This window comes from Crocodylus siamensis, chromosome 4 (assembly GCF_052110815.1).
Source record: "Crocodylus siamensis isolate JL-2025a chromosome 4, ASM5211081v1, whole genome shotgun sequence".
Classification (NCBI taxonomy): domain Eukaryota; kingdom Metazoa; phylum Chordata; order Crocodylia; family Crocodylidae; genus Crocodylus; species Crocodylus siamensis.
Window position 1 is genome coordinate 44,621,826 of NC_143398.1, and position 17,330 is coordinate 44,639,155.

The window sequence follows — 17,330 nt, forward strand, 5'->3', positions numbered from 1 at the left end:
TCATATTATTTTTCATCAAGGCATGGCAGGAGAGCAATGCGGAGGTTTAGTCCTGAATAGGCAGGCAGCTGGCATTGAGAACTGACCCTAAAAGGCCAGCCTGTTACACAGGGAAATGCATTAAAATGAGCTTAGAGGTCTCTTTTGGGGGACTGATTCAACCATCAAAGGCATAGCTGTGACTTGGACTTGAACCCTGCAAACCTTTATGCAAATGAGTACCTGTGGACATCTATTTTGCTCAGTGGAGCATCTCACCTTATTAGAGTTAGATGTGCACAAATGAATGCATGTGTAACCAAATATCAGCCTGAGTGCAAAAATACTGCACAAGTAACTTTAATCATGTGCAGAAAGTTTACTGTGATATGTAAAATAAATATTATCACTACCGTTTTTTTGCAAGTACAGAAAGTGTGCGTGCAAGAGACAGACCCATGCTATATGCTCTTACACACTGTCTCTTACACACTGTCTCACACCTATAGTTATGAGCGACTAACACACGTGCATAATTCCAGTCAGCTCAGGTGCTGAAGTCTTACTATCTAAACTCCTTTTTTGTAAATTAAAGAACCATTACTTGCTAATACAAAATCTTTTTAAAAACAGTTTTATATATTCCTGGTTATAAAAATAATTTTTTTCCCTTGGTGGGAAGAATTCTGAATATGTGTATCAAATTACCTTAGAGCAAAACAGGGTGACTTAAACGACGTAGCTTCCTTTGAGTTTTTTGGATACTCATCACTTCCGGTTTAGCAAAAACTACTTTTAGGCGTGGGAACTTTTTGCATATTTTTTTCCTCTGTTTTGGCATCATGGAAATTTTTTACAAAGGTTGACAATCTGGTAAAAGCTGTGTTCCTAAGGGACCTTCATTCGGAACTGTAGGATTTGGCAGATGTTCATTAATGGAACTAGTTTTCTTCATTTGAAATATCCTTTATGTTTTTTTCATTCATTCAATCATTTCACTATTGAAGTAGGAGTAAAATGATGAAAAATGTCTTATAGCAGACCATTAACCCTCTTTTGACTGTAACAGAGTAATAGAATAACACACAATATTCTTCTTCTTCATTAAATGGAATTTTTATGTGATAAATTCATTTACAATAATTCTTAAAAAAATAATATTACTCTGAGATCTTCCCTCATCACCAGTTAAATCAAAATTAATAGCTCACTGGGAAGAAAAAAGTAATATAATGTCTTATTAAAATTGGAAAGTCAGAAACCCAAGATGCTGATGCTCCTCATCCTCATAATGGAATGAAACTCAAATGAGGTCCAATCAAGCAATACCAATTTACATTTGTAACAAGTGAGAATCAGTATTTTGTATTTTAAGAAATGTTTAAAGGAATATTAATAAGTATGCCATAAATAGAATAATATTTAATGTATTTTCTCAAAAAACTTTGAGGCTATAGTGGCCTATCCTCTTTTAAGGCATAAGCATAAAACAGAAAACGTATTATTAATTGTTATTCATTTGTAATACAGAAGGGTCTATAGAACTCTACAAATATATTAAGGCTCCATTACATGCCCATATTGTTTTTAATTCTTATTTACTTTATGAATGCCAATTTCTAGTATTCTATTTGAATGTCTTAAGGCCACTTTTTTTAACTTTGGTTCAGTTTGAGCCCTCTCAGGGATTACAATATATTTCCCATAGCTAACCACCAAGTACAAATTTTGAAATAATATTTACTTATTTAAATGTGAACATGCAGCTGAAATAGTCAAGAGGATTTGCTGTTACTTTATTTGCAGAAACATTTTCATCAACAAGTAATCATCAAAGGAATTCCCATGGGCAAATCAGATTATAGCATCACCAATTAAATAATAGTAGTAATAGAGCAAACAAATCCATTCAATCTAGTCAATGCATGATGAATTTTCTTATAGCATTTGGTGCAAACATTAAGAGACCTTTAAAAGAGCATATGCTTTTCTTTTTGTAACCTCTTATGGTAATGAGAATTTGCATAGTCGGCCTATTATTACATAACCTCAGCTAGTGTTAAGTGGCAATGAGCCATTGAAAATAATAGTCTCTCGACTACTTACACCAGCTGAGGATCTTGTTCATTAGTCATAATACAACTATTTGTTGACATGCTCACCATTATAAAAAATGCACAGTGGGCACATCTACATGAGACCCTAAATGGTCAGTAGACTAATTCTGTTGCACATTAGTATGTCTTGACAAAAGCCGTGCGTGCTATTGTGCTAATGCATAGTAGAATTAGTCTACTGTGCATTAGCATCATTAAAAAGGTGTGCTCCAGTGCTACTGCACAGTAGTGCCGGTTACCACAAATTGGGTATGTCTACAGGTGCTTTTATGTACACTTAAACTACTGCACATTAAGGCGATTTAGGCGCGCGTCTACATGTGTATGTGCTAAGGTGCATTAACGCGGGTGTGCGGACCAACTTGGGACTAAAGTTAGTCCAAACTTAACGGACTCACACCGTGTTAATGTGCATTAGTGTGTCTACAAGTTCACTAATGTGACTTAATTATTCACAATTTAGGCTTGAAAGCCTAAAATCACCATTTTTAAGGTTCATTAAGGGCGTGTGGAAATTGGGCTAACGTACATGTGTAGACATACCCATTGAGTTACACTTAGCAGCTGTAATACCAGTGCTAATGCACAGTAACTGTGGTGCCTTAATGCATGAGTAGACAAGCCCAGTATCACTTAAACATACTTAGAGAAAGGTAATGTGTTAGTTTGAAGTCAGACAGAAAACAGGGCACACTGGCACCTTAGAGACTAACTGGTTTAGAGGGGTATTAAACATACCTGTGTTACACCTTGTCACAGGGGCACTAAGGTGCCCTGCTCCTAAAAGGGCAGAAACTGCCTGGGGAGAGCCCTTCCAGCCAGGCAGGAGCCCAGGTGCAGGTTGCCATGGCAACCAATTAATGCAGAAATTAGTCAGCACCTACACCTGATCAGCTGGTAGGAAGGGGCAGGGCCTTGGGCCCTATAAACCCCAGGCAGAAACTAAGGAGGTAGTTCTCTGCTAGTGGCTAAGGGGGAAGGAGCCCTTTTAGAAGGAGAAGGGAAAGCGGCCTGACTAGCCTCTGCTCCAGGTAATGGTAAAGGGGCAGAGCACACCTTCGGTGGCCTGTGTTCAGTTGTAGCCCAGGGGCTTATGTTTTGTTGGTAGTTTTATAAGACCGGTGGTTTGGGTGAGGCTATTTGGGGAAGTAGGAGGCCTCATTGGGGTCCACTACAGAGTGGAGACCCCGGCGCCAGAGAAGGTGCATTATTTGGTGGGGCACAGACCCCGGCACCACAGAGGGCATGGAATTTTGGGGCGCGGACCCCGGCACCAGAGAGGGCGCAGCATTTGGGGCGCAGAGACCCCGGCACCAGAGAGAGCGTGCCATTTGGGGTGCACAGACTCCAACGCCAGTGAGGGCACAGAGACAGGGCTGTGGAGAGCCCAGTGAGGACAAGGGGCCGAATTATAACGAGGCCAAGGCAAGACAACACCAGTACCACCTACAAGGCTTGGGGCATGGTAAAGGGGCAGTTGGAGCCATGCATATAGCCCATAAGTCTAGGGTGCCCCGAAACATCCATTGCAAAACAAGACCCACAAGGGGTACAGGAACTCATAGGGTTCAGTAAGTCCATCAAACTGTGTCTAAAAGGACTTAAAGGCAGCCTTCCTATCTTCATATTTTTCATCAAAGATGTGGTGGGCAAGAACTGAGGGTGCCCATCAGGCCAAATTGGTACGGTCAAGGGGCCTTAGGAGAACACGGCCATCCTTAAGGACCCCATCCCGTGATGCACCTCTCCTTTAATTATAGAGTCAACAGCATCTACCAAGGACATAAGTTTTGGCATGCAAAACTTTCCTGAAGTCATTTTATACCTTGAAGAATGAGGCCTTGTTTCAAACAAACAACAAAAAAAATCTGAACCTTACATTTTTGGCTGTATTTCAAAATTGCAGAGGAACAACTTTTAGAAAATGATGAGCATCCGATGAAGTAAGCTGTTGCTGATGAAAGCTTATGCATCTTTGATTTAATTAGTCTTTAAGGAATAACTCTATCCTACCTTGTACCTTATTCACAAAACTTTTGCACTTGTGTTAGTCATTTACATGTGTACAAACTGGGTGCATCTACATGAGATACTAATTGCATAGGAGCCTAATAACACTGCACAGTAGCATGCCAGGAAAAAACCATACTTAATACTGCTGCACAGCAAGTGTTATTAAAAAGCCATGTGTCAGTGCTACTGTGTAGTAGCATAAGTTACTGCGCATTGATTTAGTAGTCGGTTTACCTGGTACTAAACTTAATAAGCTGTAACTATAGTACATTAATGAATGTGTAGACATGTCCACTGAGTATAAAACCTTTTGGTTTGTCAATGCCATTCTGCTTTCACTTGATACAGGCAAATACACTGGTGTGAGGAATCAGGCCCCAATGCTTTGTTTCTGCTTTTCATCAGGGGAAATTATGGTAGTGTATGAAAACAACTTAATAAAGTCATAAAAACAGCTGTGTTTCCCAGCATTTGAATGTTTGTGTGTGTTCCAATACAGAATAATGGTCCCATTAGTGCTCACATTTAGTTCATAGATTCATAGATTGTAGAGTCGGAAGGGACCACAATGGATCCTTGTGTCCAACCCCCTACCCCTGGCAGGAAAGAAGACCGAGGTCAGATGACCCCAGCCAGGTGTCTATCAAGCCTCCTCTTGAAGACCTCCAAGTTAGGTGATAGTACTACCACTCTTGGAAGTCCATTCCAGATTCTGGCCACCCTTACTGTAAAAAAATTCTTCCTAATGTCTAACTTAAATCTATTCTCCACTAGCTTGCACCCATTATTCCTAGTTAATCCCTGGGGCGCTCTGGTAAATAGTGCATCACCAGTTCCCTATTGTCCTCCCTTGATAAACTTATAGGCGGGTGCAAGGTCTCCCCTCAGACATCTCTTGTGAATGCTGAAGAGATCCAGATCTCTCAACCTTCCCTCGTGGGGTCTTTCATGGAGACCACTAATCAAGCGAGTGGCCCTCCTCTGAATCCTCTCCAGATTCTCTGTGTCCCTCTTGAAGTGCGCCACCCAAAACTGGACACAGTACTCCAACTGCAGCCTGACCTCCTTTGATCTGTTGGTCATGCATCTGCTAATACACAACAAAGTATGATTGGTTTTGTTAATGGCCTTGTTACACTGCCACCTCAGGTTCATCTTGGAGTCAACTATGACTCCAAGATCTCTCTCAGCCTCTGAGCTGCTGAGGAGGTCATCCCCCAACCTGTAGGTGTGCTGGGGATTCCTCCTTCCTAGGGGGAGGACCTTACACTTATCTTTGTTGAATTGTATCCTATTTCATTCCGCCCATTGATCTAACCTTGTCCAGGTCGGCCTGTATCTGCTCCCTGCCCTCCGGTGTGTTAACTTTGACCCATAACTTGGTATCATCTGCGAACTTGGGGAGGGTGGTCTCCACACCCTCGTCCAGATCGCTGATGAAGATATTAAATAACACTGGTCCAAGGACCGAACCTTGCGGGATCCCACTGGCCACTTCCTTCCAGGCCGAGAATGACCCATCCACCTCCACACTCTGGATGAGGTCTCTAAACCAGCTGGACACCCACCTGACTGTGTAGGTGTCCACTCCAACAGCCTGCTAGCTTCCCTATGAGAATAGGATGCGAAATTGTGTCGAAGGCCTTCCTAAAATCCAGGTAGATGACATCAGCCTCAGCTCCTGTGTCAAGTTAGTGTGTGATCTGGCCATAAAATGGGTTGTTGTTTTTTTTCCCTTCTCTAGTCTTTCATTATGAGTTTCATTAGTAGAAGTCTATTTCTTTACATAATACATTTTGCAGATTCTTCCCCCCATTTTAGGTAAAGAAATATATTAAATATCTTACTTTTCTGGCTGGATAGCATGAAATTTATTGTTCTATTTCTTATTCTGTCCTAGCCGTATTTTATGTTGCACCTATAAAGGTCATCTCTAAACATCTTTATTTACAGTTAGTGGGTAATTGCTGGGCAGTCTGTCAAAAGTGTCTCTCATCTCATAATTCTTTAATATAAAAAATATATAAATACTAAAATACAGATATTAATGGGGGAATATGCCTTTACTAGAGCCGCAGGCAGCATCTTAGTTTTTAAAAGTACAATAAATTTTTCAAGACTGAGAGTCAGTTGTGGAGTTCATAAATACCCTTGACCTTCTAGGCCAAGTCAATTGGAGTTTTGCCTGAAAACTGACTGCATGATTTAGTTCAGTTCCTGAATAATTTATTTTCAATTTGGTCACATATCTAAGTGGTTACTCTTCTCTTTCACAACAAATAATACAAATCTTCAGATTTAAAATTGGCATTCAGTACCTGAGCTGTCTAACCTAAACCAATTTCCCTTTTATTGCCTGAGGTTGAGAGGTAGGTTTACTGCTGATTGTGGGGAAAGAACTCATTTTTGAATATTGAAGCACTTTTTTTTTTTTTTTTTTTTTTTGTAAATGATGGGAAGGCTAAGAAGGTGGTACTGGTCTAAACACAATCGGATCTGGATGGGGTTTAGCCGTAGATTCAGGTTTAAGCAGTGCTGAAATCCTCTGAAATGTCTGTCAAGTCTTGAAGACCAGCTGTTTTTATGAGAGGTGGTTTGTTTGTTTTTCTGCTACTCTCAGTCAAAATGCCACAAAAGTAACTTTTCATGTGAGAATTGTGTCCAGTACAGAATTGCTAACCAAGCATTGTCTGGGGTTGGGAAATCTCAGAACCAAAACTGTGCAGGCAGATTCAGAGCCAGAGAGAGGAACCCAAGCTCCTAACCATAGAAAACTGAAAAAGGTTCAGAACCAAGGTTTCCATTTTGACATATCCATGGGTAGATCTGAGGCAGGAAGGGGTGTAGTAATACATGCGCACCCGCCCTTTGATTCCTGCTCCACCCAAACTTTAAAACCAACTGCTGGGGAGAGGGGCAGCAGCATTTCTGTTCAGACAGCCCCAAGGGAGTCAATTGACTTCATGGCTCATTTATAATCTACCTGATCCTTGCTAAACTCTCTTCTCTCCTCTGGAGTTAACAACCCTCTCTCTCTTTTTAACGGTCTTGATATTCCCTTAAGCAGCCTATCCTTTGGCAGTTTTGCTGTTAGCCATTCCTAGTAACATCTCTTTTCGGTTTTACAGCCCTGCAGACTATTTTTTTAGCTCTAGAGAGAAACCTTAACTCGGGCACCGTAATACTGACTCAGGGGAACTTTAACTCAGGTGTGAAAATGACTGACAGCCAAGTGCTGGCTGCACCATCAATGCTGAAGAAGTGTGGCTTACCAGTCTGCAGAAGAGATTTCCATTTAACTGTCATGCTGGCAGGACTAATGCAATAATAATCTTTTACCTGTTTCCGATGGAGTTTGTTGTGTTTGTTATTTGTTACCCATTATACCCACTTAACCGGAGAGTGACATTATTGGTACAATATAAGCAAACTAGCAATTTGGGGGTTTCTAATTCACTTGTTAGTGTCAAGGTACCCACAACTTCTTAATACACTGAACTGAATTAAATTTCTTGGCACAAGTAAGATTTGAAGTTGTTTATCTATTGCTTTTTAAATGTAGTTAGGTTCGAGAATAATTTAATTTATCATATGATGATAAACATTATGAGGATTATTTTTTGTCATTTATCATCTGATGCCTGCTTGCAGGAACTAGACACTGAAAACAGATGCAGTGGCCAAAGCAAAGTGCTCACACATGTAGTATGTGAGGAGCTCACACACATAGTTAGTATCTATAAAGTGATATTTCATATTTTATAATGAAATATATGTTGTATAATACAAAGCCGTTGTAAAAACATCTGTTTTTTTTATTATTGCTTTGATGTGCAATGAAAGTAGATAGCCCTGGATCCCTGGTGGGTCAGGACAGCTTCTGGTTTCTCTGTAAGGGGCAGAACTGTGCTGTGTCATGTAGGATGATGTGCCATTGTCTGCACAAGGTACACAGCTGAAGTAAAGATAGGGCTGTGACAGGTGTGGAAGGTGCTTGCATGGTGGGATGATATGAGGGACATGACTTAGGAGGAAAGACTGAGGGAACTGGTCTTATTTAGTCTAAAGAAGAGAAGACTGAGGGGAGATTTGATAGTGGCCTTTAACTACCTGAAAGGTGTCTCCAAAGAGGATGGAGCTAGACTCTTCTTAGTGGTGGCAGATAACAGAACAAGGAGCAATGGTCTCAAGTTGTGACAAGGGAAGTTTAGGTTAGATATTAGGAATACTTTTCTCACTAGGTGGGGTAGTAGCATCCTGGGCTGGGCCACCCACTTTGGGGTACCCTGGCACCACCTCCACACTGAGTGCTGGTTCCAGGCCTGCGCCACCAGTGATGATGGGTGGGACCAGATCATTCTGCGCACGCAGGATGATGAAAAATGGGTCCAGACCTTCCACGTGCTCCAGGCCACCTTCATGGACATCACTGCCCAGCTGGCCCCCAACACTGAATGCCATGATGTCAGCAGGCAGCCACTCCTACCTCAGGGAAAAGGAGTGGCTATCACCATCATCCCCTGCCCTGGAGATCGTCCAAAGGAGACTGGACACGTGCCTTGCTGGGGTTATTTGACCCTAGCAGCTTTTCCTGCCCAGAGCAGGGGGGCTGGACCCGATGCTCTCACCGGGTCCCTTCCAGCCCTTCTGTGAATCTGTGTTAAAAAAGCAAGAAACCACTGGAAGAGGTTACTCAGAGGTGGGCTCTCCCCCGCCCCCCAACTAGCCAAGGCTATGGCTGGCACGATCAAGTTGGGGCTGGTCCTGCTGTGAGCAGGCGGTTGGACTGGCCCTCCCAACCCTGCTGTGCTGTGCTGCTATGATTTGCCGACCTGCAAAAGGGGGTCCGAAACGCAGCGCAGCGCAGCTCCCGGCCCAGCGCACGGGGCCAGCTCAGAGCAGCCGCAGGGGCGGGCCGGCGGGCGAGGGGAGCGGAGCCGTGGCCTCTAGGACCCAGCGCGCGGCGGCGCGGAGCATGCGTGGCAGGTTTGTGCAGCTGGTCGCTGCCTGGTGTCGAGGGCGGCGGGCGGAGCGCAGTCCCCCGGTGGCGGCGGCACCTCTTGGGGCAGGGATGCAGCCCTGGCCCGCGCGCGGCGCCCCCCGAGCCCGGCCGCCAGCGGGGCGCCCGGCCCTGCCCCCGCCCCGCGCGGTGAGTGCCCCCGCCCCGTGCCCCGCGTAGCGTCTGTGCCCGGCCCGGGGGCTCCTGCCCGTCCGCCCGGGCTCCTTGCGGGGCCGGCCGCCCCTTGCCCCGCTGACCGCGGGCGCTCGTCCTCTCTCCCCTGTAGAGCCCGGGCCGCGGCGGGAGGATGTGCTGAGGATGGGGCTGTGCCCCGCGGGGGCTGACGATGGCCAGGGAGGACTCGGTGAAGTGCCTGCGCTGCCTGCTCTACGCCCTCAACCTCCTCTTCTGGGTGAGTGGTGCCACGTCGGGGTGCCGGCAGGTGCCACGTCGGGGCCGGGGCCGCAGTGCCTAGGCTGCCCCTTGCCCGGGTGTCGGCGGGGCAGAGAACCAGTGGATATGAGGGATCACGATATAGAGACTCGCTATAAAGTGCCTCATGGGTCCAGCCCCCATTGTCCTAAGTAGGGCTTGAATTACAGGGGAGCTTGAGGGGCAGAGCCCCCCTGTAAGGCTTAAAAATCATAACCTGGGGGGTGGTGGTCTCCAACAGTATTGGGGCATCATGATGGGCAGCACAACTTTTTCTTTTTTGCAGACCTCCTTAAGACTCAAAGCATAGTTCAAACCCTGGTCCCAGGCTGAGGGGCAGGTCCCAGTTTTCCCCAGTGCCTCTTAAGGGGTAACACCAGGCCAGGGCCGGGGTTCCCTTCTTTGTTTTGACTTTAAGCTTACAGTCTCTGCTGTATTTATAGCAGCCTGGTTCCTGGAGCTCCAGTTAGGCGGGGGGACATGGTCAACGCTGGCTTCACAAGCTCTTGCTGCCCCAGACGAAAGTGCCCGATGTGGATTCCTCGCCGTCTTCCGTCCCGAAGTGGGACCAGGCCAAAGATTGCGAGGAATCCACATCGTGCACCCTGCAAGATGAATGTTTCGGACGGCCCCCTGAGTGAATGCCGGGGCCAGCCGACAGCGCAGCACTCGGTCGAAAGCTGCAAGCTTTACAGATGCCCAGGCAGAGCAGATGGAATCCGCACATTGAGGGATAATACCAGGCAGCGGCTCCTAGATTGGGAAGCTGATATCTGACGCCATATGAAAAAGAGAGTTCTTGCTTGCTGGCCCTGAATGAAATCTGTCTTGGGCATCTAACTGGGCTGTAGGTGGATGAAGTATAGGGTAGAAGGGGAAATGCACCGGCTGATTTACGGAAAGGCTTGTATGCTTGTGTTAGCAGCTCATCCCATACCCATTCATGTTCCCTGGCTTGACCTAGGAGGAGTTGGTGTGGAAACTCACTTGGCACATGGGGACTGCACGTGGGTTGGCAAAATTTACAAGCTGACATAATTTAGTGCAGTCCTGAGACAGCTGAAAACGAAATTGAGCTGAGGTAAATTTGCAGCGGGAGAAGAAATCCTTCGGAGATATTGGGAGTACAGAGCAGCACATTCTGGGACACTCTTAAATTTGATAATGAATTTTATATTGCTGCCCTGACTCTTGATTCCTGTACTTATTAGCTGTCTGCTTAAAAAATCCAACTGCTGATGCGGAAACCTTTTCTTTTGTTAAAAGCACATATAATTGCAGTGTGTGTGTGTGCTTTTCCTCTCACGTTACACATGCATAGAAGGAATAATCATAGAGTCATGTGTATAAGAAATAATTATATAAAGGGAAAATAGTTATGAAAAGGAACATGGTCAAGAGGAAGAGTGGTCTGGTTCTTAATGTACTAGACCTGGGTTCAGTGCCTAGCTAAAATCTTTGCTTCCAGGAAGAGCACATACCAACTGCTGAAACTTCCTTAGCCTGACAAAAGGTTTATGAACCCAAAAGCTTGCTTTAAAAATTGTTTTCCAACTATTTAAGTGCGTCTAATAAAAGATATCAGATTCACCCAAAGAACCTTGTCTGCCTAGCTAAAATAGAGCTATATATAATATTTGAGAAATTATTTACATCTCCATGCACGTTATCTGCTTCATCTGTGAAGTAGGTTTAATAACATCTCTTTAACTCATAACAATATTGCAAGAATATACTTTGAGGTGGTATTGGGCACTAGTTGGAAGCTGGAAATGGACTGGGTGGACCCACTGAGCTGATCCTATATGGTATCCCTGTGAAATTTTTATGGTTTCAGATTTTTGGGGGTTTTAAGCCCATTTGGGATGCTCCTGCTTTACAGAAAACTTTTTATTTTTTAAAAATGAGTAAGTGAAATACTATTGTAGTGTGTCAGTGAGAGTGCTAAAATACTGGTCCCATGTGTTCTCTCATGTAAGGTCTTATCAAATGCTTCATTTCAAACAAATATAAAGTGAAACCCTACCTACATGTAGCATCGTATTTGAGTGGCTCTTGCACGTTTGGACATGGTCATCCTACTCTGCTGTTCATTCACTGTCTATGCTCCTGATATATATATCAACTGGTATGTTTCTTGACCTTTCCTTATCAATCCTCTTTCCCGGTTGAAGTGTGACTGCAGTCTGACTCATCAGTTCTCTTGTCCCACCAGTTTGATCCGCTTATTTTGTTCCCTATTCCAGTCAGTCACATCCTTTGACTTCTCTAAAGAGTAGCTTTTCAAAGTAGCCACACACTGTAGAGACCAGCCATACCCCCAATGTATCTTATTGGTAGGTGTCCTGCTACTTGTACTCACTCTTTTTTTTCATTCCTGAGCTTCCCTTAGGAAGTCCTGCTGAGGAACTACAGACCTCTCTTCTCTGTTCTATAGACTAACAATAGGGGGAAACTCAGGGTTGCCATCTTGCATTTTTATTTCCAGTCTTGAGATTTTGGGAGTTGTTAAGCCCCTGACAGCTAGAATCATGTTTTAACTGAGAAAGTCAGGTCTGTGTATACATAAGCATGGTTTTAGCCTTTGTAGCTGCAAAGAAAAAACCCCTGAAAACATGAAACCTCAAATCTCTAACACCAGAAGATGAGCAGAGCTTCATAATTTATTTTATTCATTTTTAAACTGGTATGTTCTAAAAATTAGTCTTGTTTATTTTGGGGATATGACTCATGATGACTGGCTGCTGGATAAGCAGCTACAGGATCCATTGGGAGACGCTTCAGATTTGTCAGTGGTGCTTCTACTGGTGAGTTGAGACAGAATGGAGCTCCTACTCCAGGCTTTGCAGTGTAACTAGAGTAGTTAACCATAGCTAATGCAACACCATAATAGGTTGTATTCAAATTCTAAAGTTTTTCTTTGCAACCTTAAGTGCTATTTTTTAACAAATTAAATTAAGATTCTTTGCAAATGTGTAGCTTAGAAAGCATCTTTTTTTCCCTAGGGAAGTGGGATTGTTCTAAGATTGTCATGGAATAACAGTGATCTCTAGAAACTAAGTTCTCAACCTGACCCACAAGACAGAAACCCTTCTAGTGGTTTTGGTGACCTGTCACGCATACACCATGACCCAGAAAGATTGATAGTTGCCTACCACTACAGAGTTAATGACTGAACCCTGGGCACTGCACCTTAGCAGCCAGGAAAGATAGTATAACATAAAAGCATGTGAATATGCAATCGGATAATACATTTGATAGCATCAGCAGATTTTTCAGAGAATCAAGGAATTTTCCCCAACAAATCATATATGCTACATATAAAATTAAAGGAGTTGGAACTAGAATAAAAAAATGCCATTTTATTTGGAGATGTTTCCTCTCCTATAAAGAAGCAGATGAGTGCAACTGTTCAGCACTTTGAAACAAACAAACAAAATGTGAGAGAGTCAGAGTGGTATGGTGAGAAGCAGGGTGCATGGTAAATGGGCTGTCAGCTGTGGCTTAAAATTATTTGCTTTGTGAACAGCCTTTCTATGTTCCCCGGTTTGCCCTGCGCATATGTTTATTAGATGAGTAAGGAAAAGATTTACAAATTTTCTGTTGTGGGTGACTTGCTACCTTGCTATATGTTGTGGTTATTGTTTAATTACTGTTCTAAGTAATTTTCATTTCCTCTTCTCTCAGGTTAGAACTTAAACTCGCACACATTGATGTCAATGGGAATTTTACCATTAATTTCAGTGGCTCCAGGAACGGGCTCTAGCTGGCCAGGGTTTTCTCCGTGAAATATTCTTTAATTGCAGGTGTTTGCAAATTTGAACAAAGATGGGAGAATTACTCCTGCTCCCCGGGAAGGGGCTGGTTTGCCTTGTAGGCAGTATAGCACTTGTTATGATAATCACTAGCACAGGGTGTTCACTGGATGGCAGGAAGTTTAGATAAGCTCAGCCTCTTGAAAATGTGCAGGCAGCACATTCCTCTTGCACTGTGAATACAATAGAGGTATCTTAAAAATAACTGTGGCATCTATATGGCATGACCTCCAGCTTTGGCACACAGCATACTCTATTTCAGTGCATAACCCCAGGAATGAAAAAAAGGCAACACAATGACAAAATGTGCACTTATTGGAACTCAGTGTGAACAGTGTTAATGAAGTTCTGGAATAGCCTGTGCTAAGCTTTTCCAACCTTGTTATGGATCTTTACCTTGTGTCTCAGAGCTCCTTAATGCTCTAAAAACAGCCTGGAAATTGAGAGGATGCAGTAGTTTAGGGCTGCTAGTAGGTGTTAATAATGATGCAGTGAAAAGGAGTGCAGATATAATACAAAGTAAACAGTGAAGCCAAAAAAGTTCCTTAATTGTTTGATCTACTTAACTGGTATGCAGATAATGATTTTTGTTATGATGTAAGCAGTAGGCAACAAATTGGGACTGGTCTCACATTATACGCTTACCCAATATGCGGATAACTAGAGTTCTCTGTATATGTGTCTGAATTCCTTCAAGCTCTCCCCAAGGGACTTTTCACTCTCTATTGCTGGGGAATTGCCTTTTCTTTCAAAAGCTGCTGCTGCCAGCAAATGACTTCATGTTTATTGGTGTAGGACAGGCTTGTGTGGACAAGGTATAGCTGGTCACCTCCCATCAGTGTTTGCTTGCAGAGACCAAGATATTTACCTGTGCTGTGATTTCTGTCATCTCCCTCTCCTTATGCACGAACATGCTTCCTGTTATATTCTCCTTTTGCAGGAGAACCCAATAGTTCACAATATTTTATCTTACTAACAGAGCTACCTAGCAACATGTTATATTCTTGACAGAATGTAAGGGGGAGGTGAGGAAACACGAATAAAATGTATGATTTGGGGTTTGTGTCAGACCCAGTGCTGTAACTGGCTGTTGCCTAATTGGACCACAAGTGGAAGAGACAGTGTTAGCCTTATCACTACCTTTTATTTCTGGTCGCTTTGGCCTTTCTGCTCTAAGTGGAAACTTTATTGTCTGCTGCCCCACCTCTATGCAGCCTGTGTGCTCCATAGTTATGGGTGTTAATTAGCATTACTGGCACATCCCATCAGATTCCGTATAGGTACTAGGTGGTTAGCGTTAAACTTGTACGTAGTAGGGCTGCATGAAATTTCACTGGCAGTTTTGTTTCGACTCATTTCAAGCTCGAAACAACAACATTGAAATGAAACGGAGAGCTTCAAAACAGCCTCCAAAGGTGGCAAGTTGAAACGTTTCAACATTTTCTAAACGTTTCGAAGCTCAAGCTGGGCTTGCCTGCAGGGAAACAGCAACTAAAGTAAGGAGAGGGAGGGGGAAGAGGAGGGAAGGTGTGGGAAGGAGTGCTCATTATTGACTTGTGTAGCTAGCCAGTGGCTGTCATCCTTTGTTGAGGTCCCTTCCAATCCCAGTGCTCTGGGAGAGGGATGGAAAAACTGCATAAAAGACAGCATTATTTGAACTGCCCTGCTTTCTGCCTTGGTGTCAGTCATGAGTTTTGTCGGTCAGCAGTTAGAGGTGCAGGGCCCCAGAACCCAGACTCTCCCTGCACCTATCTCCTTGACAGATGACAGGCTCCGTGGCTGCACCAGGGGCTAGTAGGTCTGCAGTTTTGACACTGCTGTGGCTTAGCACATACATGTGACATGAGTTTTTTGCTTTCAGAACTTTGAGGTGCAGTTTCCCTGAAACCCCTGCACCTATCTCCTTGAAATGTGGCAGGCTTCATGCCCTTAGAAGGGGCTACCATTTCTGCAAATTTCATCCAAATCAGGCCAGAAATGACAAAATTATAGGCTGCTTCTTCCCCATTATAGCCTATGGGCGAAATGTCAAAACAGCAAAATGGTTTTGACAAAACAAAACGGAACAGCAGTTTCAAATCGAAATGAAGTGCAGTTCCATCAAAATGCTGGTCGAATTGGAACTGTGCCGTTTCACACAGCCCTAGTATGTAGCTCTTCCTTTTATATATAATTCCTCCACATACAGTTATAGAATAATAGAAAATTAGGGTTGGACCATTCCCAGCTAGATCATTTCAGTCAGGGCTGTGTTGAGCTGGGCCTTAATCTCCGAGGATGGAGATTCCACAACCTCTCTAGGTAACCTGTTTTAGTGCTTCACCATCCTGCTAGTGAGAGAGCATTCCTAATATCCACCCTAAACTTTTCTTGCTGCAACTGGAGACAATTGCTCCTTGTTCTGTCATCTGCCATCACTAAGAACAGTCTAGCTCCACCTTCTTTGGAACCTCCCTTCAGGTAGTTAAAGGCTGCTGTCAAATCCCCTCTCAGTCTTTTCTTCTGCAAACTAAATACACCTAGTTCCCTCAGCCTCTCCTCAGAAGTCACGTGCCCCAGCCCCTTAACCATTTTTATTGCCCTGCACTGGACTTTCTCTAACTTATCCATCTCCTTTCTGTAGTGGGGGGCCAAAAACTGAACACAGTACTCCAGATACAGCCTAACCAGTGCAGAATAGAGGGGAATAATTACTTCCCTTGATCTGATGGCAGTGCTCCTACTAATGCAGCCTAGTTTGCTGTTAGCCTTCTTGGCAACAAGGGCACACTGACTAGTATCCAGCTTGGTATCCACTGTCGCCCAGGTCCTTTTCTGCAGAGCTGCTGCTTATCCAGTTGTTCCCAAGCATGTAGTGGTGCTTGGGATTATTTCATCCTAGCTGCAGGACTTTGTACTTGTCCTTGCTGAACCTGAGATTTCTTTTGGTCTAATCCTCCAGTTTTTCTAGGTTTTAGGTCTTAGACTTACCCTCCAGCATATCTACCACCTCCCCCCTCACCTTGGTGTCATATGCAAACTTAGTGAGGGTGCAATCCATTCCATTTTCCAGATGTTTAATGAAGATACTGAACCCAACTGGCTCCAGGACCAACCTGTGGGGCACCCAGCTTGATACTGGCTGCCAACTAGACTTTGCCATTGGTTGCTAGCCATTAAGCCTGACAATCCAGCCAGCTTTTTATGTGCCTTACAGTACATTCATCCAACCAATACTTCTTTAGCTTGCTTGCAAGAATGCTGTGAGAGACCATATAATAAGCCTTGCTAAAGTCAAGGTATATCAAGTCTGCTGCTTTCGCCATATCCACAGAACCAGTTCTCTTGTCATAGAAAGCAATTAGGTTGGTCGAGCATGACTTGCCCTTGGTGAATCCATGCTGACTGTTTCTAATCACTTTCTTCTCCAAGTACTTACAAATGGATTCCTTGAGGATCACCATGATTTTTCCAGGGACTGAGCTGATGCTGACTGGTCTGTAGTTCCCTGGATCCTCCTTCTTCCCTTACTTAAAGAGGAGCTCTATATTTGCCCTTTTCCAATTGTATGGGACCTCTTCTGATTTCCATGAGTTTTCAAAGATAATGGCCAGCACTTCTGCAATCACACCAGCCAACTCCCTCAGTACCCTTGGATGCATTACATGTAGCCCCGTGGACTTGTACATTTCCAGCTTTTTTAAATAGTCCCTAACCTGTTCTTTCACCACTGAAGGCTGCTCACCTGCTCCCCAACTATGCTGCCAGGTGCTTTGGTCTGGGAGCTAACCTTACCTGTGAAGACTGAGGTAGAAAAGGTATTGAGCACTTCAGCCTTTTTTGCATCATCTGTCATTAGGTTGCCTCCCCCATTCAGTAAGGCACTCACACTTTCCCTGACCTTCCTCTTCATGTTTAATAGCCAGCATGAACCTAGTGAGAGTCAAATAAATCATCTTCCAATAAGTACCCCTCACCTCAGTCTGTATTATTCTC

General features: G+C 43.9%; 1 protein-coding gene across 2 annotated transcripts in view; it reads left to right on the top strand.

Annotated features, from left to right (window-relative positions):
• Positions 1 to 9,082: 9,082 nt before the first annotated feature.
• Positions 9,083 to 17,330, top strand: part of TSPAN12 (tetraspanin 12) — a 70,931-nt gene continuing 62,683 nt past the window's right edge. The window contains exons 1-2 of one of the 2 annotated variants that reach the window (XM_090042210.1): positions 9,119 to 9,258; positions 9,395 to 9,520. In XM_090042210.1, coding sequence (XP_089898336.1) covers positions 9,455 to 9,520 — 66 coding nt within the window. In that variant the 5' untranslated portion in view covers positions 9,119 to 9,258; positions 9,395 to 9,454. Of the gene's footprint in view, positions 9,259 to 9,394; positions 9,521 to 17,330 lie in introns of both variants that reach the window. The other variant, XM_090042209.1, reaches the window with a different exon arrangement.